Source organism: Sminthopsis crassicaudata, chromosome 2 (assembly GCF_048593235.1).
Source record: "Sminthopsis crassicaudata isolate SCR6 chromosome 2, ASM4859323v1, whole genome shotgun sequence".
In the NCBI taxonomy this organism is placed as follows: Eukaryota; Metazoa; Chordata; class Mammalia; order Dasyuromorphia; family Dasyuridae; genus Sminthopsis; species Sminthopsis crassicaudata.
Genome location: NC_133618.1, coordinates 508,253,493 through 508,276,870, shown reverse-complemented (window position 1 = coordinate 508,276,870; position 23,378 = coordinate 508,253,493). Strand labels below are relative to the sequence as shown.

At 46.3% G+C, this 23,378-nt stretch overlaps 1 protein-coding gene across 5 annotated transcripts in view; it reads left to right on the top strand.

Moving 5' to 3' along the window:
• The first annotated feature begins 215 nt into the window (after nucleotides 1–215).
• The window catches only part of EGFL7 (EGF like domain multiple 7), a 29,584-nt gene continuing 6,421 nt past the window's right edge, over nucleotides 216–23,378 (top strand). The window contains exons 1-8 of one of the 5 annotated variants that reach the window (XM_074294082.1): nucleotides 216–316; nucleotides 9,013–9,079; nucleotides 15,637–15,792; nucleotides 16,341–16,463; nucleotides 17,818–17,927; nucleotides 18,928–19,023; nucleotides 19,661–19,843; nucleotides 21,067–21,131. In XM_074294082.1, coding sequence (XP_074150183.1) covers nucleotides 15,713–15,792; nucleotides 16,341–16,463; nucleotides 17,818–17,927; nucleotides 18,928–19,023; nucleotides 19,661–19,843; nucleotides 21,067–21,131 — 657 coding nt within the window. In that variant the 5' untranslated portion in view covers nucleotides 216–316; nucleotides 9,013–9,079; nucleotides 15,637–15,712. Of the gene's footprint in view, nucleotides 317–5,162; nucleotides 5,410–6,962; nucleotides 6,987–9,012; nucleotides 9,080–10,847; nucleotides 11,017–11,094; nucleotides 11,115–15,636; nucleotides 15,793–16,340; nucleotides 16,464–17,817; nucleotides 17,928–18,927; nucleotides 19,024–19,660; nucleotides 19,844–21,066; nucleotides 21,132–23,378 lie in introns of those variants that run through there. The other 4 variants (XM_074294079.1, XM_074294083.1, XM_074294080.1 and 1 more) reach the window with 4 other exon arrangements.

Here is a 23,378-nt window from a genome sequence, read left to right as displayed (position 1 = left end):
GCCCACTTTGGCCAGCTGCTGTCTCAACCTAACAGGTTCCAATGGTGTCATAAACAGGAAATGTTGTTTTTTCTCCCCTTTTCAACATGTTCACTCTCCTCTTCCCACCTCTTCTGGCTCAAATAGAGGTGTCCCCAGTGCCCATTATGTCACATGGTAGTTTGGGATGTGCAATACAGCCTTAGTCAAGGGTTCTGACCTTTCCTGCTGAGCTGGAGCCTGGGGAAACATGGCAGCAAGTGATCTCAGGCAAGGACAGGGACTCTGCATTTCTCAGTCAATTTGCCGAGCATCTGGCCTGCAGAACTAGAAAAAGGTAACTCACTTATTTTCTTGAGGGGAAGGGCTGGAAGCAAGTCATTTTTAGGAGAAACTTAAAACCATAAAATCTTAGAGCTGGAGAAGTGAGTTAACCTGGTCTAACTCCCACATTCTAAACCGAGGCCTGGGGAAGGAATGTCCTGGCCAAGGCTGCCCTAGGAGTTATTTGGAAAGCCAGGGCTGTAATCCAGATCTCTCGTCTCCCAAATCACATTGTCATATTACCTCCTTCCCTAAAACTCCAAGTTTATTTACCAGTCAATAGTGCCCGCTATTTTCTCTTAAGAAGAGGTCCTAGAAAGAATTCACATCTTCATCTGGGAAGCTAGACTGAATTCTGAAAAGTGAAAATATTTCATGTTTTACTAAGACTCTGAACATCTGATTTGGGATTGGCAGGGGATATGGATGGCAAATTTTAAAGCTACTGTATTAAAGGTGATCTTGCAGGCTATTGTAGACAGGATTTATATCCTGGCTGGGTAACTATTTTCTTAACAAAGAGAGAGAGAGAGAGAAAAAGAAAGAGACAGAGAGAAAGAAAAAGAGACAGAGACAGAGACAGAGAGAGACAGAGACAGAGAGACAGAGACAGAGAGACAGACAGAAAGACAGAGAGAGACAGAGAGAGACAGAGAGAGACAAAGAGAGAAAGAAAATAAATCTCAGCCCTTTTGAGAGAATGTGAATTAAGATTCTAATAAATAACAAGAGCGGACTAGCCAGCCTCTGAGGATTTTTCCAACTCTAAAGATTCAATGATCTGATGTGTGTTCATTCATTTAATAAACATCTTCTATGAACCCAGCACAGTGCTTTGCCTGAAAGTAGAAAAAGAAATAAATTGGATATCCTGTCTACCTTCAGAAAACTTACAGTCTATTGAGAAGGATAATATACATGACACAATAACTATAATCCATTACTGCAGTGATTCCTAAGAGCCAGTATTGCCAAGCAGATAGAGGTTTATCCTTGGAGTTATAAAGTTTGGGTTTAATTCTTGCCTCTGGCAATACAGCTTGTTGGACCACAGGTAGTCCACTTAGCCTACAAGTTCTTACTAAAATGATAAACTTCAGAAGAGGTCTGCATCTGCATTGGTGGATGGAGTTTCCGTCCCGAGAGTAACCTGCACCAGTAATGTGAAGCTCAGATAGAAACTAAACCATATATAAGGATCCCAGCAGGCTGAATGTTGACTTAGGAAACTATATATTGGAATTATTTACATTCTGTTGGATTTTATTTGTTTTTTTTTTTTAATTTTCCCAATTATATTTAATCTAGTTTGGACCACATTCAAAAGTATTTCAGGTTTGTGCTTGAAACTCAATAAAACCACACGCCAAGACACAAAAATCAAGTTCACAGAACGATCCACTAATGACTGAGAGAATCAGAAAAGGCTTAACCATTGAGGGGTGGGGACCTACCAAATATCAATAAGTGGAGATGGAGGAATAGGAGTGATCCTGGCATGGAGCACCCAAAGCACAGGAAAAACTGGGGTCAAGTCAATGAGTTAGAAGAGATGGGAAAGATTAGGCATGAAAGGAGAATAGGAGGAATTAGACTGAGAGACAGAAGCAGGGTTCGGGCCCTCAGAAGTATCCTGGCAAAATCCAGAGATGGGGCCCCAGATTAAGTCTCTAGTCCTCCCACACGAACACAAGGTGATTCAACCTGTCAATCAATGAGTCAATAAGCATTTATGAAATACCTGTTACCTGCCAGGCACTGTGCAAGGTGCTAGGGACCGAAAGACAAAAATGAAACTGTCCTTGCTCTCAAGGAGCTCCCATTCTTTCTATCACAGGAGATTCCACGCACTCATATCAAGTATATAGGAAATAAACACATATAAAGTAATATGGGGGAGCTGAGAGGAGGCAAGACCTTAGAAACAGATTAGATGTGAATTTATGTCAGAGAACAGGGATCTGAACGGATAGAGGATCAATGGAGTTGGCTCCCAATGAAAGAGGGGGAAGTTGGAGTTGGGGTGGGGGGGCTCGTAATGCCATACCAGCCAGACCAGGCAGGCCTTACACCCATAGGGCACCCGGATGGAAGGGCCAGAAAGTCGACATTCTGAGCTGATTTACAAGTTTTCAGGGATTGGTTCTGTTAGCAGTATCTGGGAGTCATTAAAATCAGGTCAGAACATCCCACCTCCTCTGGGGTGGAGCAAGCCCTAGAAAGAATTTGGGGGCAATGGGATTGGGGCCGGGCAATCTCAAAACAGAGCAGGATTAGAGGAAGGGGCCCCTGGCGGCAAGGCTGCGTGACTTTCCTAGAACAAAGCCGGTAACGTTTCCTGCCCCTCCTGCTCAGTGCAGCAACTGGCTTGGGCTCTTGTGCACAGCTAGGGCTTAATAATACTGGAGCTGAATACCTTAGGGACCCATGGTTGTCCATGTGAGTACTCCTCCCTCTACTAGTACATATCAAACATTCTCCCAACTGTCTGGGAGTTGCCTTGGCCAGAACATGGATCACCGCGTGGTTCAGGGCGGTAATGGAGGAAACACCTCCAGCCCCCAGCCCAAGGACCTAACATCTGTTGCAGGGTCACACCTGAAGGCTTTTTTAAAGCTTAGTGTCGTGGAGATCTCAGTCACCTTTCCTTGCCCAACAAGACAGGAAAGTGGGGGATTCTAGTGGAGGGTCTCAAATGTTACTTATGGGGATGTGACTGGGAGATGGCAGCAGTGGAATGAGGGATGGACATGGGGCCGAAGGACTTGGTTCAAACCCTCGCTTGGCCATTTTAGACTGTGCGGCCAACAGTCATGTTGAATCTTTTGGATTAAGTTTCATCTGTAAAATGAGGGGGTTGAACTAGAATTGCCTCTCTAAATCTATAACCCTAACAATGTGACCTTGGAGAGGTCAGCTTCCTTCTCCAGGGAAGTACATCCCTGGAGTTCACAGACTAGGCTTCTTGGCTGGGGTAAGAAAGCGAAGGAATTTGTACCAGGCTAGAGGCTGTGGTATCTCCTTGGCTCTTGGCTCAGAAACACCTATCCATTCCTCTTACTGTCTTCCCTGTGGAGCTCTTATAGCTTAGTGTCTCTTTCTCTGTCTGAGTCATTCCCATTTGGGAAGGGGATAAATCAAAATTGAGTTCCTCTCCCAGCAACAGCTGGTGCTCTGTTCCCAACCTGATGGATTTCGCCAGCCAAAATTAGAGAGATTCTGGAATTTCTCCCATCTCTCTGCCAACTGCGTCTCCCCCATCCCTGTTCCCACCCCCTCAAGAATTTTGCTTCGGTTCTCAGACTCAGTCTCCTGGGAGGAGAGGGTGTTTGATACAAAGAGCTGATGACCAAATCCCTCTCTAAGCCTTGTGTGCTGGGGGAGATTCCCAGGATCATATGATTAAGAACTGGAAGAGAGAGGTCATTCAGTCCAACCTCTTCATTTTACAGATGAAGAAACAGGGGCCCAGAGGGTCCTAGCTGCCTTACCCAAAGTCCCATAGGTTCCAAGTGCCAGAGCAGAAGTTTGAACCTAGTCCTCTAAATTAAATTGCTGTTTCCTCAATCACAGTGCCTCAATTCCCCAACAGGGACCTCCGCCATCCTGTGAGCTCAGAAGGAGATAATTCTTTTTCTTTTCTTTTTGAGGCAGTTGGGGTTAAGTGACTTGCCCAGCATCACACAACTAGTAAGTGCTACGTGTGTAACTCAGGTCCTCCTGATTCCAGGGCTGGTGCTCTGTCCACTACACCTTCTAGCTGCCCCAGGAAATCATATTTCAGGAAAGACATTTTGGTGAAGCTGCAGGCCTTCACCTTCGAGGGGGTGTGGTGAGGTCCTGTGACCAACCTTCAGCAAAGTCCTACACCTTAGTATGAAGATGGAGATCCTGTCACTTAAAAAGAAGCCTTGTGTGCATTAGGTATTTAATGAGCACTTATAGGATCGTGAGATCATAGATTTAGAGGTAAAAGAGACCTTAGGAACCTCCTCACATTTACAACTGAGGAAACTGAGGCTCCGAGATGTTAAAATGATTTGCCCAGAAATAGCAAGTGGCAGAGCCAAGATTTGAATCCAGTTCTTCTGACACATTTTTTCCATGGTTCTGATGTTGTGTTAATTGAAAAATGTAAGGGAGAAATTAAATTCAACATTTCCTAAGAACCTATTATGTAAAGGATACTTAAATCGTAACAGCTCACCTGCCTGACACTTTAAGGCTTACAAAGTATTTTCCTCATAATTACTCTTTGAGATTAGTAGTATAGGTATCATCCCTCCTGTTTTATAGATACAGAAACTGATATAGAAATAGATATATTTTTATAGATATAGAAACTGAGACTTAGAGAAGGAAAATGATTTTTGGCCTGGATTATACAACCACGAATTGTCAGGTTCAGAGCTGAGATCAGTGCTCCTTCCCCTACCCTCCTCAAAGAAAGTAGGGCAGATATTCCTGAAAACACAGCCCAGACATTCTCTGCTTGAAGTGTCTAACTGGAGGTCACAAACAGAATTAGTGACAAGGATGCAACCCAAATCATTTGCCTCCCAAAGTCCAGGGTTATTTCTATCACATCCCACAGATTCTTAGGAACATTTGTAGGGACCCAGGTAGACTGGTGCCCACTCTCCAGAACTTAGGAGGGACCTGTGATGTGGGTTACTGCTCCTTTTAGACCCTCCTCCCCACCTCCTTCCCTCCTGCCATCCCCCTGCCCCCATCCCCTCAGCCTCCTGTTTGTTCTGCTGACAGAATTCTCTTTATCAGCGAGTAACACACACAGGAAGTCCGGCCTGGAATTGTCCATCCCAATCCTGATTTACAGGAGAAGGGAAGCATAAAAAGCCGCCCTTCCTTGCCTTGAGAGAGGGGCCTCCCATCTCTGCGTGAAGCTGACCACTGCTACCTGACCAGGACAGAGAAGAAGAGGGATGGGAGCAAGGAGGCAGCCTCAGTGCCTCCCTGGAGGAGGAGGAGGTAGCCTGGACAGTGTGAGAAAGACCCTGATAGGGTCCAAGCTGGGGAGGGAGATGGGTGCAGGGGGCTGAGATGGAGGTGAAGAAGCCATGGGGCTTGGAACAACGGAGGAATCAGGTATGATTTGGGGAGGTACGGAGTCCAGCCAGGGGAGAGGGGTCCCAAAAAGGGAGGGAAAAGGGAACTCGTTAACCCAATAGTTCACTATTTGTTCAATGTCTTCTATGTAGGATCAGAGGACTATGTATAGATCTCTCTTGCCTCCCTTAATGTAGAGAGGAGGATTTTGAGATTCAGAGACCAAAAGGGCTTACCCAGTTAGTTAGCTCACAGCCAGGACCAGAATTGGACTCCTTGTCCAAACCACCATTGATGAACTTTTATGTATTAGTCTTTTTCTTGTAAGTCTGAATCTTGTCTCCTAGAGGACAATTTACAGTAAGTACATAACTGCTTCCTGGTATTTTTCTGTCACTCCCCACCAAGCGATTTATACACAGTGGGTCTTAGATGCTCTTTAATTGATGAAGGGATAGAGGGAGATGCTCTAGGAAAGCATCCTGAGATGGTACTATAGTGAGGGAGTCTGTGTATAACCCAGATCATGCAGCATAGAATGTTCAAGCTGGAAAGGAACTTAGAACCTAGAGCAAAAACTGTAAAGCTGCACAATACCTTAGTAATTATTTAATTCCCATGAATTTTCTAGAGGGAATAATGAATTATAGACAGGAGAAGTGACTGGAGCCAGGACTAGGTGTCCTTGTGATTATTAAGGTACACAAATAGGTTTTTCTTTTTTTAAAAAACACAACTAAAATGAGAAGTGCTCAGGTCACATAGGATTCGATGGCTATTTCTGAATCAGATACATGCTTTAAGTCAAGGAGGGAGAAGTCATCTGAGAAAAGCCAGGCACCTTTGTCAAACCTAATTAATCTTCAAGATTGTTGTTGTGGTTGTTGTTATTCTCCTTGAATGGGCCCAGGGCCCAGGTGGGCCCCGTAGACTCCTCTGTTGTGTCCAGCCTCCTAGCAGCATTAACACTAATTCCTGACCAGTTGAACAAGACTTCTAGTCCCCTCCCCCCAAAAAAATTCATTCACATCTATTTTTTAATTTAAAACTTCCAACCTCCATGTAAGAAAGGCAGTTCAGAAATTATTATTCCCATTTTAGAGACAGAGAAAGTGAGGGTCAAAGAAAAACCAAAAATAACTTGTTCAAAGTCACTCAGTGAATCAGCAGCAGAATCAGCTCTGGGATCCAGATCTCTTGAATCCCTGCCTGGAAATCTTTCCACTTGGTCACAGCTGAAAGAGCCCCGGAATTAGAGTTCAGAGAATGAATAATGGCAGGTCAAGGGTTAAATGCCATCAATCCACAGATAAGGGGCATAGAAGAATTGGAGGTTGGAAAGAGGTTTTGTTTCCCTGGACCTTACCACTGAGCTAGTTAGTGGGTTTGGGCTCTGGAAAAAATAATAAAATGGATTTGCCAATAGATAGTAGGAAAGGGAATCATCCTGTGATTTCTGGCTTTGGGGAACTATTGCTGGCTGGTACTTACTGTGCCTACGAGGCAGTCCTGGGACCCTAAGTGCTTCTCTTTTGTATTTTAGCACACTATTCAAGGTGGCTTATACGCTTACCAAGCCCTGGGAGTGGGTTCCTGATAGCAGTGTCCGTTGCGAGGTAGGAATGAATCACAGACTCCTGAGATCATGATTTCCAAGGTCCAGCCACCTACCTTCTTTAGACCTGAGGGAATCCAGCAGGACAGAACTAAGCAATATCCGAGCATTTCTGACCGATGGAAATAGGAAATGGGAAGCAGGAATCTAGTTCTTGCTTATTAGTTACATGATCTTGAGTCACTTAGCTTCCCCAGGCATCAGTTTATTTGCCAAAGATGGATAATATAAGATTGCCCAACCCTATCTACTTACAGGAGTGATTTTAACCAAACATGAATATTGAAGAGGGGCATTTTGAATAGTATAAAAATAGGTTATAAATGAAGTGAAAGGAAAGGGGAGCGAAGGAAAAGTGGGAGTGAGGCGGAGGAAGAAAGAGGAAAAAATGTTAAAAACCAGAAGCACAACCATATCCTGACTAATGCCAAAGAGCTCCCCAGGAGGTATTCCAGGGAGCTTTGCCACAACAGGAAGTAGGTGAGAGAATCATACATAAGAAGGCACTGGCTGGTAAAAGTCTGCAGATCTTTAAAGCAAAAACTTTCCTGACATTCTTTGTGGAGGGGTGGGGGCAAAGGCAGTGGTACAGGGAGAGCGGGAGGGTGGGATTGAGAGCAGAGATTCCTGCTCCTCTTTACCAAATATAATTAAAGAATACAAAACTAGAACTTTTAATTCAGAAACAAAAGACCTAATTTTTAAATTTATTTTTTATTTTTAATAGTATTTTATTTTTCCAAACATATGCAAAGATAATTTTCAATATTAATTTTGCAAAACTTTGTGTTCCAAATTTTTTCTCTCTCCCCCCTCCCCAAGACAGCAGTCCCAAATAGGTTAAATATGTGCAGTTAGAAAACCTATATTTAAAAGCCCTGTTAGCATTTTCCTGACCTAGGATCTGGCATTCTATTTCTCTGGGTCTCGGTTTCCTTATCTGTAAAACAGGACTGGAATTAGTGATAGCTAAGGTCTGTACCAGTTCTGAATCCTTTGTATAACCCAGGGTGGAGAGCGGTTCCACATCCCTGAGTTTTTCCCTAGAAAGAAGGAATAAATAGACTTTAGGAGAAAGAGGAGATTCAGAGCTGTAAGGGACCTTAGCAGCCACTAAGACCAGCTCCCTCTTTACATAAAGACAAAGAAACGGATTTCCTGGAGTTAAGCGAGCTGTTTAAGCTCAGCCTCAGGGCTAATACACAGCAGAGCTGTGATCAGAACCCAGGTTCTCGGACTACAATTCAGTGGCCCCTTCCCCAGCTACATCACCCTGCCCAGATCCCCCACAAGTCAGGCAGGTTGTCCCACCAAATTTGACAGTAGTCATGAGAATTATTTTCACTAGAAAGACCACAAAGTGATGGCTGAGCCTAGAGCCAACACACCTTCCTACCTGCCCAACATGATGTAAAGAGACTAGCCCTGAAAACATCACCAAGCTTAGTCACTGGCTACCTTGCATTAACATGCTTTGTTAATGAAAGCCAACAGGGCTTGGGCTGGAGAAACACTGAACGCAGATGTGTATAAAACAACAATGCTACCAGAAGGCAAGAACCAGGAGCAAACTCACAAACCAGGCTTTGCTTCCAACTTCCAGGGTAAATAAAGGTTCATTATTCATTGACAGCAAGCCTTGGTAATGAGAGTAAATATTGACAAAGCCCACATCCTTATCCCAAGCTTTAGACTTTTCACACCTACTTGGGACAATACAAACATATTATCCATAATTGCTGAGCATAAGGATCAACCAGGTAGTCTTGAATCTTCAGTCTAAATAAAGCATTAGGGTTGACTAGAGAAACCCAAACAGGAGCCCAATTAAAGAATTTGCTAACTGGAGGCAGTGGAGTCAGGCTGTGTTCTTAGAATGGGATAAGATGAAGTCCAACATGGGGAATTGCGCCATTCATGTTTATTTCTACCTTGTTCTAATTAATCTAATTTTATTCTAAAATTAAGCAACTTTGTTTTTGGCCACGGCTATGAGCCACTACATCTTCCTGTTCTTGTTCCAATAGCAAGCCAGAGGCAACGATTAGAAGAAATCCCAAGAATCCAGACAAATGACCGACCCCCTAAGAGCGGGTGAGTAACCACAGAGAAAGCACACCCTATGTCTGACCACCCACAGTAGGTTTTCACAGTGACACACCCAGGACCACAACAGGGAGAGGGGTTTTCTCTTCATTAGGTCAGCCATCTGACAGTCCTTTTGGATTCCTAACCACTTTCCAGACAAAAGCATCATCCTTCCTATAGTCCCCTCCTTGGTCACTACCCTTCCTCCAGAAAAACCAGGAAGCCTCCCAAAGCACAGACATTCTGGCTTAGAGTTAAGCCGTTAGAACAATGCCAGGCAACACAGAGAGGGAGTGGCCCTGGGAGTCAGGTACGGAGAGTGCCAAATCTGGAGGCAGGAAAACCTGAGTTCAAATCTGGCCTCCGACACTTACTAACTAACTCTGGGCAAGTCACTTAACCCTGTTTGTCGCAGTTGCTCATCTGTAAAATGAGCTGGAGATGGGAATAGCAAATGCTCCAATATATCTGCCAAGAAAACCCCAAGAAGGGTCATGAAGAGTTGGACATGACTGAAAAACAACTGAACAACAGCATCCTTTCCCAGTTACAAAAGCTGGAGGATTTAGAGAGGCGATTCACCTAGGAGCTCATCTCTCCCAACCTTTAATTTTACAAATGAAAAATTAATTTAAGAAAACCTTGAAGTTCATAAAGCTGGAGGGAGTTACCCAAAATCACATAGTAAGGACCTGAGTCAGGATTTGAATTTCAATCTGCTGATGCTAAATGTAGTGCTTTTCCCTCCCATTGTATTTCTTCCCATTGCCTCCCAACGGTATCTTTTAAGCATGGGCAGAAAACTTTAGTTTACCAAGAATGTTATTGTATGCACTTTATCATTTTAGCTTAGCTGATTACTTTATGTAGCTGCATCCCAGTTACCTGGGGGTGTATATGGGAGGGAAGATGGGGAAGTATTTATTGGCCTCTAAGTATCCCTTCCACCCTTCAGTCTGGGTGCATGAATCCCTACCCGAGGACGTGGGGATGGACAGAAATGACTCCAAGAAAGACATTTTAGTCCTAACGGAGGGGTAGGAGTAGATCCGACTCTGAATTCTCCAAATGACTGAAGTTTCATTTTCTCGTCTTCTCATTTTCACTGCCGAGATTAACTTTTAGAGTAAGTGACTAATTCCTCCACGGGACACCTTCCTCGGATCAGAACTCTGATCTAGTGGAGATTTTGGTGGTCCCAATCTAGTTAAACAGGGGAAGAAGGCATTATGGGACTGTTAAATCTCAGGGTTGTTATGAAGATGAAGTGGGGAATGTTTGTAAAGGTCTACGCGAATATTAGTTATTGTTGTTGCATGTGGAGCCTTCCTCCCTGCCACATCCCTGTGCTTTTCCTAATCTCCAAGAGCGCCCAGGATTGCACTTTGGGAGCGCTGGAGCTCGGACTTCAGCCTTCCAGGAGGGATGTGGTCTTACTAGGGAAAGCCTGGACTTTCTTAAATTTAAGAACAAAATCCTTTTTTGGACAGTCTCCATTGCACTTCCCCCCTCCCAGCCACTCGCCGCCGCATACTCAAGGAAAAGGGGTCTCCGGGAGCTGGAAATCCATCTCCCCGACCCTGGGAAGGTCCGGCGCTGACCGGGGGTGCCGCACCCCGTTCCAGGGGGGCTCGGGAAGCGGGCTGGCCCCGGGCACAGCGAGGTCGGGCCGGCGGCTTAATTCTAGAGGCAGAAGGTGGGCTGGGCCGGGGAGGGGCGGGGACCCCGCGGCTCTCGGTCTCGCCCTCCCCTCCAGCTCCCCTTAAAGCTGGGTGGCCGGGATCCCTGTCCCGGGAGAAGCCCTCCCGCCTCCGGGGGAGGGGGCTGTAGGAGCGAAGGGCGGAGCAGAGGCGGCCGGGGACAGCCGCTCGGTGGGGCCTCCAGGAGCCCCCCGGAGCCGGACACCCTACAACTTAGCGTGCGCTCGCGCGGGACTCCTCGTGGTGAGTGCAGTCCGGCGCGGGGCGCGGGGGCTCAGGGCAGGCAGACCCCCTCCCAGGGCGCCAGCGGCCCGGACCGAGCCGGGACGAGAGTTCTCCTCGTGAGTCGGACCGAGTCGGGCCCGGGCTGGGGGCAGACCGGAGGAGGCGGAGGGGGGAGCGGGGGGAGGAGGACCCGCCGAGATGGAGCTGCGGGGTGCGGGGGCGCAGGAGGGAAGGAGGCAAAAAGAGGGGGCTGAGAGAGGAGAGCGCGAGGGGGCGGCTGCGGACGGAGAAGGGCAGCACGAACGTGGCGGAGGCTGAGGGAAGCGGAGACGGAGAGGAGGGACGGAGGCGGGAAGGGGGCAGAGAGGGGCAAAGCGGACGCGCGGGGATGGGGGCTAGGGAGGGGAAGGGTAACGGGAGGGCTCGGATGGGGAGGAGGGGCGCGGGAGGAGGGAGGGGAGGCGGAGAGGGAGCACGTGAGGCAGAGGGAGGTCGGGGAGAGCGGAGAGCGCTAAGCTCGGTGAGAGCGAGATTTGGGGCGCAGGGAGGGCAGGACTCGGGACCGAGAACGGGGGAGCCGGGTCGGGTGGGGGAAGATTAAGTTGGTAGAGCACAGGAGGCAGAGTCAGGAGACACAGAGGAGGCAGCAGAGATGGAGGAAGGTGACGGAGGAGGGGGACAGAAAGGCACGAGGGGGAGACAGGGGGAGAACAAAGGGCAGGGGCAGCAGCGGGGACGGGGCTCTGGGTTGGACGGGGAACTTCCAGACGAGGTCTGTCCCGAGACACCGCGGACCCCCTTCCCCAACTTCTCTCGCTGGCCGCGGCCCGTTTGCAGGCCGAGCGGGGAGGAGCCATCCGGAGGCAGCACGGGGACACCTGGGGGTGTGCGTCCCCTCTCCTAGCTCGCTGGCACACCTGGTGCTGTCGGGCTCGGAGGCGGAAGGGGGACTCTCTGGGAAGTGCCCCACCTGGTGGCCACTGATGAGAGTCCGCGGTGTTAGGGCCCCAAAGTCAGACCGAGGTAAAAGGCGCGCCGCAGCCCCGGGACCCACCGGCCTCGCCTCCTGGGGAGGTGCCGAGCGGCCGGCCCGGGGGCTTTCATGGGGAAGCGCTCGCGGGGTGCAGGAGGAGGCCCGTGTCCGTGACAGCGGTCAGAGGGCTCGGGCGGACCGCTCCGGATTCGGGTGACGTGTTAGGTGGCGGTGGGGGATGCTCGGAGGTCCGCGTCCCGAGCTCCTTCGGATAATGGCACTCCGGACGTCGGACGAGCCACTTACTTCCTCTTCTGGAAAGCCAAGAGGTGGGACCAGCCGGCTCCCAGAGAAACAAGGAGGCCCGCGTCCAAATAAAGGTTCCCACTGGTGGCCCAGGACCTTTGGTGGGAAGCTCTCTAAACCCTGAGATGCCTTTGCGTCCCCCCCAGAGCAGACCCTCTAACCCTACAAGAGCGCGAGCTTCTTTAAGCCTCTCACCCGCACAAAGGGAAGAGCCTCCGCTCCCTGGCCGGACAAGGGACTGTCCCTGATCTGAGGTGGGGAGAGAGTGCGAGGAGTGACCACTACCGAGACTTTCCCCGCCCCCTTTCCTTCTGGGGCACAGATTACCTCAGCAGCCCCTGTAGAAAAGAAGTGTATTTAAGGGGGTGGAAAAGTGATGCTCCCCGACACCGCTCTGTGGGGCCCCAAGCTGCTATTTGGACTCCTAGATTTTAGGGTCTCGCGCGGACACCTCCGTCTCGGGGTTTGTTTCTGCTTTTTTGTTTATTTGTGTGTTTTCCCTGAGGAGTAGAGCATCTTCTGGAACGGGTTTTAAAGGGGACATTGACGCCTCCCTCTTTATTGTAACAGTCTACCTTTTATTTCCCTGGTTTTAGTCTCTTCCCTTCCATCCAGCCAGCATGGCGCCAAATTAATCTTTTAAATGAACGATCACCTCACTTTCCTGCTCAAAAATCTTCTCTGGCTTCCCGGGCCTTCCGGAGCCCCCCTTCCAGATGCTCTTCAGTTTGGGCCCATTTTGTGTTCTTATTCTCACTATTCCCTGTTCTCTAGGGCCAGGGCTGAGCCTTCTTGCCTTGCCGCCTTGTTGGATTATTCTATTTGCCTGAAATAGAGTTCTTCAGACCTCACCTTCAAGGCCCGCCCCTTTCAGGAAGACTTCCCCACTAATACATAACGTTTAACTCTATGATTTTATATCGATCTGATCCTTCGCTAACACGGTCTCTTTGGTGTGTCCTGGTAGGGACCAACTCTGCTTTCGGGATCCAGCCAACAGACTGTGCCCCAAAGAGTGGGATTTGTCAATCAAACAGAAAAATGTGGACTAGTAGATGGGTTCTCAGAGATAGAGAGTTGCTGCTAAAAGGGATGGACGTAGAGATCGCCTGGCGTTATATTACCGAAGACTGAACTGAGTCCTAAGAAAGAAGTGACACACATTCAGTTCTAGGCCTCCTGGAACTTAGTCCCGGCCCACCGGGCCCAGCCCCGTATAGGCGCTGTGGGGCGCAGGAGTGGTTTTGTACCCACGCTTAAGAACTTCACCGTTCAGCGGTAGCAGTGGAGCTGACGTCAAAGAAAACAATTCTGCGTTGAACAATGTCCCCCTTCCAGTAATTGAGTAGTGTTTAGAAAAGGAAGACGTGACTTTAGGCTGGAGGAATCAGGAAGGCTTCATGGAGGAAACGGGCTTTGAATAGGCAGAAAGTGGTCAAGGTCATTTTAGTTTTGGGGTGGAGGGTGAGCAGAGGGACAGAGGAGAGTGGATAGGATCTAGCTAACAAGGGAGAAAGAAGCTCATCAGGAAAAGAGACCGGGTGTTGGCGAGCCATAGGAGATGACGGGTGCAAGTAAGGAGGTCAATTCATGCAGGGCTTTGAAGATCAAAAGAGAATAGTTTAGTAAAAATCGGCGCTGAAGTGGGAAGAGATAGGATTTACCGTCTTAGGGTTTCTGAGTTGAAATCTTTTTTTGAAATCAAATGGTAGAACTACAACCTCCTGCCCTAATTGTGCTATCTCCTAGTGAAAAAGGTAGGGATCTCGCCCTGCTCAGCTTATAAGGAACTTCTTTACTATTTAAACATGCAACCGAACGGAGATTCCTTTGTGGAATACATCCTAGCTTCCCAGGCATCTGGTGGGCAGGTTCTCTGAGCCAACTCCCTCAGGGAAACGCTGTACCTAGAAAAACACTTCTGGGGGGATGTTTAATCTAACAAGCCAAACAAAACTCATTCCCAACACTTTACAAGCACACTCCACCATAAAACTAGCATGCTTTTTATAATCCATCTCGTCTTTCTTCTTGAAAGTAGGTCCTTGAGTCAGCCTGGACACAGGCAGCTGCGTGCGGGAAGGCTTGTCTGTGCCCAGGCTTTGTTTGAACTTTCTGGTTTCAGCTTTCTGTGTCTCAGTGGATTCTCCTGCCTTTAGTCAGTGCTCTCGGAGCTAATCATTATTCTAAATGCTTCCAGGCCTGACCAAGATGGCTTTGTTCTTGATGCTAACTCTTCTCGGCCTTTTTAATCTAACATCTGGTTAACGAGAAATTTCGGGGCACTTTAGATCCCGAAACGTGTTCAGATTGACAGCGATGTGCCTCGTGGAGTGGCCCAAGCATTACCAACCTACAGTATTCTTTTCTCTAATTTGTTCAGTTCACCAGAACATGTGTTGAAAGTAGACCCTATAATTTGCCATAAAACAAAACAAGAATGAGCAACTGTTTGCCTATTTGCATGCATCATGGTGCATATACAGTGTCTCGAAGCTTAGGGATGCTTAAAGTGATGATTCGTACAGTCGTGGAGACATCTGGCTGGTGGTAAAGACCTGGGGGGCACCATATTCACCAGAGTGCCCCGTGTTCGTATGACCTCACACTGGCACTGCGAAGAAGGAACATTCCAAAAAAGAGACATGGTCCCTGCCCTTGGGAAGCTTCCTGTGCCCATTCTATTTGGGCAGACAATAAGAACGATAATGCTAACACACAGTTATATGAAGCTTTAAGGTTGTTTTATTTCCATTACTTCATCTGAACCCAGTGAGGTAGGTACAACTACTATTGCTCTCCACTTTTACAGCTGAGAAAAATAAGCTGCAGAGTTTAAATGGCCTGCCCATGGTCACACTATTTAGTCAGAAATGAGATTTGAACTCTCGTCTTCCTCTGCTCCAGCCCTATATCCACTTAAGACATTTCCTCTCCATCTGTCCCCCTCTTATAACCTGCTGCCCAATGGCAAGGAGTGTGTCCCTTGATAATAATGGGCAGCATTATACAGGGTGTTCCAAAAGCTGTTTATGCATGTTATTGTATTTGACCCTTACACAAATCCTGTGAGACAGGTGCCTTTATTATCATTCCCATTTTATAAATGAGGAAACTGAGGCTGAGAAGTTACAGGACTTGCTTAGGATCACACAACTAAGTGTTTGAGGCAGGATTAAAATTCAGGTCTTCCTGGCTCTAAGACCAACTTTATTTACTGTGTCACTTTAGCTTAGAATACTTTTGTGACTGGGAATCTGCAGGGTGGTTAGTGAGGAGCTCTGGCTTCCTTACAGAAGTGCCAAGTCCCAGTCCAAGGAGAGTGTCAGGAAGCTTACTTTCTGGATCATGTTTTCCAGTTTCAGGCCATCCCAGTAACCATGCAAATGTGGTAGGAGCTAGAATACAAACAGCACTATCTGGAGGAGACAGGAAATGTGGAGCCCTGGGGCCTTCCTGGTGACCTGGATTTTCATCTTGGGAGTGAACAGCACAGAGCATTTCTACCGGCCAGGGTAAGTCATTCCCAAAGAACAGGAGTGGGAAGAAAGAATGGGGACAGAGCATTTCAAATTCATTCTGAGGGCCTGGATATAATTTAAAGTTGAAAATACCTACCCTAGCAGGGATTCTTAATCTGTGATCCATGAATTTCATCTGCAATACATGAACTTATTTTATTTACTATTTTAATAATGTGAGTTTTCTTTGAAATCTTGTCTTTGATACATTTAAATATATAATTTTGAGAAGCTCCCTAGGCTTTACCAGACTACTAAAGGGGTCCAGGACAAGAACCCTGGCCTACAAGGCTTTTGGCTCAATTTGAGAGATTTGGAAGGTTAAAAATCACAAGAGAAGCTCAGCCCCTTTAATAGCCCAGAATTACATGATATGACCCAAAGTCGCAGCATGGGAATTCAAATTTATTCCCTTCTGAGTCCTGGTTTAGTTACAACTTGAGGATTTCCTTTCTCAACCCATTTCATTGAGTGAGAGTTGGGGGGGTGAGTATAGTGGTCCCATCTTAACTTTTTCTGCACCCTTACCTTTTTCTGTTCAGCCGTAGGATATGCTCCACAGCAGCTACCAGGGAAACTGTCCCCGTCTCGGAGTCCTACATCCAGAGGGTCTACCAGCCCTACATCACCCTCTGTGAAGGCCAGAGAGCTTGCAGCACCTACCGGTGAGTTGAACAACCCCAGAAGAGCCAGCTAAAGGTTAGATCCAAGAGACCATACACAGGTACAGATCTCCCAAATATTGTAGTATCTCCATACCCTCACCATCCATTCAAGCTAGAGTTGCCACATTGGGCACATTCACCAAACCACCAATAATAAATAATTGACTATAATCTTCCTGTGTGCCCAGCTCTGGGTCAGGCTGAGCTGAGAGGAGAGCCTGAAGAAGACACTGTCCCTGGCTTTGGGGAATTAACCTTCTGGCTAAGGAGATGAGGTTGAACATAAAAAATAATCAGGGACCCAGGGGAAGGAAAGACATGGTAAAGATCTGAGTGCTAATTTTGGCTTTGCTGCTAATTAGCAATATGATCCTGAACAAAGTATGATACTCTTTTTGGTCTCCGTTTACCCATCTATTAAATTGGAGGATCTCCTAAGATCAATGTGAGCCCTGACATTCTTTGTTCTGATGATTGTGTCCCTAGGCAAGGATTACTTCATGTAGGTATAAAACATAAATTGGTACTTGAACAGGAAGGAACGTAGCATGAGCCAGGGTTCAGTTACCCTCAGGGGGATTCTAGTTCAGATCCAAACTCTTTATCTTTCCTGCCCAACCCAAGCCCCATCTCTTTTTAGGGAGACCTTGCTCAGTCAGAGGAGTAACAGTAACAACAACAACTACTAAATTCACTCTAGTATCTCTATAGTGCTTTTAGAAAGGTTTCCAAAATGCTCATTAGTCTTCACAACAACCCTGGAAGGAAGGTGCTCATTTCACGGATAAGGAAATTGTGACTGAGAGATGTTCAGTGACTTGCCCAGTAAGCTAGTAAGTATATAAAGGGAATTTTGAATTTAGGTCCTTCTGATTCCAAATACAGTAGTTAACTAAGACCACTTAGTTAACTAGCCCAGGCACTAGAGAGATGAGCAGCCACCAATGTGCTTAGCAAGTTTAGGCTCAGTAGTGTGGACAGGATCCAAATTTAAGCTGAAAGGAACTTTAAAGATAATCTAATTCACCTTATTTTGGAGATAGGGAAATTGAGACTCAGGAAGGGAGAAATGGTTTACCCAAGATGCTACAGTCAAGTAGACTTTCCAGCATGTGTTTGGGAACAAGCTGGATCTCCTTTCTCAATAAGTCTTGTCCTCTGTCCTGGGCATTCTTTCCTCCAAATCCCATACTCTATAGAAGAGCCACAATTTTGCTAGAATACAGAATTAAGATTTTTTTTTTTTGGTGTAAAATGACCATTGAGGCTATTGTGTTGGAGGGCATTTAGAAACCAGCAATCACCAGGGATTCCCTGGACCACATTTAAGCCCTCCTCTGGCACCTTCCCATAGGACCATCTATAAGACTGCTTACCGACACGCTCCTCGGACGACCTCCCCTCCACAATATGCTTGCTGCCCGGGCTGGAGAAGAAGCAATGGGCTCCCTGGTTGTGGCACAGGTAAGGGCTTGGCTCTTAGAACAAGCCATATGAAAAGCCATGTGGGAAATATGATAGACGAGGCAGAAGAACAACTTTGCTTCTAGAATATAGGATCCTGTAGAATGTTATTTGGGAGTTACTTTGAAATCATCTAGTCTAACCTATTTTGACAGATGGAGAAACTGAGACTGAGATAAGGAGAAGAAATTTGCACAAGGTCCTACAGGTAGCAAATAGTAAAATCAAACCCAAGTTTTCTGACTACTAGTCTAAGCGTTTTTTTGTACTATACTTGAGCCAAAGCTAGGGAGTATCTCATACTGAGGTATTAATAAATGATTAATACCTTTAGAGTTGGCTCACCTATTAATTAGTTGTTCTCGCCTCTAGTCTTTCTCTTAAATAAAATGATACCTTAAAGTAATTGTCAGTTATAGAACACTATGATCGGGGATAAATGAAAATCACAAACAACAGAGAATTACGAGATTATAAGCTTTTACCCATGATGCTTTGCATCTGATAAAAGGTTTCATCCACTCATTCATCATCCATCCATCCATCCATCCATCTATCCGTCTGTCTGTCTGTCTATCCATCCATCCATCCTTCTATCTGTCTATCTCTTATACGATCCCAGTGCTAGACTGGTGTTCATGTGGCAGTAAGAATCAGAAGGCCTTGAGTGAGTTGGGTGTAGTATCTATTGAGGAGTCACCCAAGACTGTGGTATGTAAGGAGAGAAGGCATTGAAGGGCTGCAATCTACATCATGGAGAATGTCAACACTACAAACATCTTGGGAGGCACCAAAGTGTCCCAAATGATGTAGCACAAAGTATTAGGAACGGTCTGGCATTTATTAAATTCCTAGTGCCCGTGATGTAGCCGTGTGGTGCAGTGACTGGTTTGGTGAAGGGACACTTTCCCCTTTCATTACTTGGGAATTGTGCATTCTTCTCGTCTTTCCCCAACTCTGCCGGCTCCACCACCCTGCTTGATTTCTCCCCTTCATGTAGCAATATGCCGGTCATCTTGTCAGAACGGAGGAAGCTGTGCCAGGCCTGGTCGATGCAGATGCTCTGCAGGGTGGCAAGGAGACACTTGCCAAATGGGTAAGAATGTCCGTTCTAAGAGGTGCCCGGGTCTGATGTCTGCATTAGAGATCCCTTTACAAACATTCAACCCTCTGTGATTGGCAATAAACTTTGGCTTCCTCTATCTTTGTGAAGCTTCATTACCCCCATAATGAAGCCAGTTAAGTGTATTATCCCAGGACATGCAATTACTTAGTTGGAATTCCCAGGTCTCCTAATGATTTTCCTGAAATCTTTGTGCCAGACCTTCCCATCTTCTGAGTCCTGAGAATGTGAACTTTTTTTGTTAGATATTCTTAGGAAAGTACCTGTTGAAGAGATACCTTCTCAGAACCAGCTGGGCCCATCTCCCGGGGACTAGGCTATGGGTCAGAGGCTCCCCCCAAGCAAATACACATAGGCAGTCCCCTCTGTATTCTTCTGTGACCTGGAGAAGTCTCCCACAGCTCCACCCCCTTCCCCCCCACCCCAGTGCCTATTGTTGCTTAAGGTTGTAGGCAAGCTTCTTGTGAGCCAGGAAAGTGGTACCCACAGCACCGGCACTTCTGGGTGGTCCAGGATGGTCCCAGGCCTCAAAACTCACTATTATTGGGGGAAGGCTGGGCCGAGTAGGGAAGGGGAAACTCATCCTGACTATCCCCCTGATATGTTTCAGATGTGGATGAGTGTAGTCAACCTGGTCATGGCTGCTCCCAGGATTGCATCAACGTTCCTGGGAGTTACCACTGCCAGTGCCAGCAGGGATATGAGCTATCTTCGGATGGGAGACAGTGCCAGCCTCGGAGTGGTTCCCCAGAAGTGACCTCAGCTCTCTGTCCCACTGGGCAGCCTCAGCCAGGTAACAAGCTGCCTGCCTCATCACTGAGGCCACGGAGGCTTCAAAGGATCTGGCAAATCAAGCCCCTGGGACTTAAATGGTGTGAAATGTTAGATGGTCATTTGACAGCCTCGAATAGGAAATTCCTAGGGGTTAGTTACTGCAGGGGGATCCAAAGGGTAAAAAATCTGCTCCCTGTACTCAGGAAGCTGCGGGAAAGTTGGAAAATGGGGCACATCAAGATTGGGTTACAACCAGAGACATTCAAATAAGCTTAAAGAGTTAGATGGTAGGGCCAATGGGAGAAGACAGCATTTCTTTCCTTGTGGGTATGAATTTCTCTAGTCTTAAGGGGGTCCTATCCTGGATTCCTGCTCCAGCACCCCTCCGGAGTCCTCCAAGCTTGGCTCCTCTCCAGCGTGGGCCGCTGACGATGGGTCATTATTACTTTTGGTACGCGCTGTGACACATCAAACTCGTACCGTGAGTAATAATGCGCCATTGGCAGCCTGGGCAGCAAGAAAGACGGCGTAGATCTCAGCGACGGATTGCGCACTCCCTGTCTTCCAGGTTTGAGCAGAGAATAGGATATGAACAAAAGAACTAAGAACATCAGGGAAAAGAAACCATAGAACCTTAGAGCTAGAACCTTAGAAACCATTGGGATCGGCCTCCTCATTTCACAAATGGGGAAACTGAGGCTCCGAGCAGCCTAGCTTGCCTGAAGTTACATACTGAGTCAGTGGCAAAAACAGGACTTTGTCTGAATCTCTCCTCTGCCCCTATCAAATTCTACTATGAATTGTACTTATTTGTGTTTATTTCAGTTGTGCTCTTTCTAGTAGATTGTAAGCTTCTTGAGAGCAGAGACTGTCCTTTCATTTTTGTACCTCTAGCCCTTGAATGAATTGTTGAATGAGTTGACCAAAGCCTGCTCACACCAAATTCCTTGTTCGTTCCACTGCTCCATAATAGCCAGCATCTCTAAAGAGCCTTAGAGTTTGCAAGGATTTTCATCTACCCTTGATCTTTGCCAGAGAGGAAGGACACAGAATGAGAGAGATGAAGTATGGCAGATTTAGGGTCGATGCAACAGTCATTTTGGGGAGCTCAGTGGTCTGGCAATCTGTGGATTTGTAGGACTCACTTTCTGTCCCTTACTGGAGGTGGGGATGGGGAGGGGAACAATATTTGGAGTGTGCTGAGTCTGTCTTTTTAACGTTCTGTGACTCCTTCTCTGCTAGAGGCTTCGGATGAAATGAAAGAAGAAATACAAAAGCTAAGGAGTCGAGTGGATGTGTTGGAGGAGGTGAGCTTCTGGCAGCTTTCTCAGAACAGATTTGAGATTTAAATAGAAGCATCAGTAGAATTCCCCTGTTCATAAAAAATCTTCAGAGGGTACCTCCCTACAATTCTATCATCACCATATTCTCCCAATCCGTCCCTTCCTAGGTTCTCCCATGTGTATTTCATTTGAAAGCAGCTCCAATCCTCCAAAAGCTATTCACATAATGCTGCCCTGACCAGTGTGGTTTCCTCAAAAGCATCATTAATTGATCATTACCAAAGCCCACTCTGATATCTCCTAGCAGACTATCCAACCCACAAACCTCTTGGGACTCAGAGAGGGAATTGACTTTCTAGGGGTCACACAGCCTAGTTACAATGTCAAAGGCAAGATGGGGACCCCAGGGATTCCTGACTAGACCAGTTGAAGTTATAACCTGACCATAAGCCACTTGGCAGAAGGCAAAACCCAACTAACTCCTTTCCGCACTCCTCCACTTCCATCCTCTTTCAGAGGCACTTGCCTGAGGAGAACAATTTTTAAAAGTTGTTCACAGCATAACATAAAAGTCACAGCACTCTCTAGACAAATACTACCCATTTGGCAACCCTACCAAGAACAAACTGTTGAATGGATGGGTGGAGAGGGTCACTAAGCAGAGAAATCCGGGATAAGTGTTAAGGTTAAATTCCACTGAGAGGGAAGGAGGAGAAATGCCTTCGAACCTGGCAGAGTATAGACTCTGGACCTTTCAGTAGCTGACAAAATTCTGGTCTCACTCCCTACTCAGCTCCCAGTTTGAGCTCAGTGAACATTGAAACAAGCCTCAGGAAATTTTCATATTCAAACATAGTGATCAGAAGCTGCTGGCCAGACATCTGATTCTTAGTCCTGGAGTCTACATGTATACAAAGGCCTTTGCCTTCCAATAACTACAGAGAAGTCAAATCACTGGGAGCCCAGAATCTTCCCCCCAGATGTACCCATTTTAAATGACCTTAGAAGAACATTTTTTCAAGTATTTATTAACTCAATGCATACTCTACTGTTGAAAGGGGAAAGAGGGACCACCCTGGATGTCTACAAACACAGCCTCAATTTCTTGACCAAACCCAAATAAGCAAAGACTAATACTGGGGATAAACACTGACAGAATGTGTCATATGCTTTATAAAGTAGCCCTTGTTTTTCAAATCCTACCTTATGGTTGCAAGGACCCTCAAATTCCTATGTGATAAATTTTCCTTGGAAAACATTCAGTTTCCCTCTTGGCAAAGTGGTCTCCAGTTTTCTAGCCTACTAGGAAATCTCTCCTTTTCAGGGGTAATTCTGGCTTCTTGCATTCAATATTTTCCTGCTAAAAATGATTTTCTCAAGTGGAGATTCTTGCAGCCATGGGTGAACATGGTGGGGAATTCTTCGAGGGAATTTAGAATAGAATTCACTTGATAATATTTTTTACAGATGTGTGTCTAGTACACAAATCAAGGCTCTGTGTAGATTCTAATAAGGACTAGTTATCTGTACTGTCTTAGGCCCACCAGTCCTAAAATCTTAGAGCTGAAAATTGAAAGACAATCTACCCCCTCTCTGGTCCAGAGATTCTTCCTCTTTTTGTTTGTATCCTGACCTTAGCAGTCTGGCAAAGCTCCTCAGAATAATGTTCTTAAATAAAATAAAATACATAGGAACACAAAGGAAATAAATTGTATTGAAAGGTATCTCTACCAGATATATATACAGAGAGATATAGATATATGTATGTGTATAAATATATGTGTGCACATATATATGAATTTTAAACGTTCACAAATCCCTGTCTCAAGACCTTTTTTGAGTTTCATCTACTTTCCTCAAATTATAAATAAGGAAACTAGGGGCACCTGGGGGCACAGTGGATACTAGAGTCAGGAAGATGAGAGTTTGAGTGTGATCTCAGACACTTCCTAGTTGTGTGATCCTGGGCAAATCACTTGCCCTGACTGCCTTCCTCTCTCCCCTTACGCCTCCATGAATAAATAAGGAAAGTAAGTAGGAGAGCTCGGACTAAAGAAAGCCCAAATTCAGTGCTCTTGTCTCCCCATCCTCCTCCACCTATTTCCCATCTCCAATTAATGATACATGGATTATTATAATGACTGGAATTAATGAATTTTTTCTTTGGGAAAAAGCTAACTGGCTTTCCGTGTACTCAAGCAAGTTTTTGAGCCCGGATTTGTTAACACTTTTTAAAAAAATTTTTTTTTATATTTTTATTGAAGCTTTTTA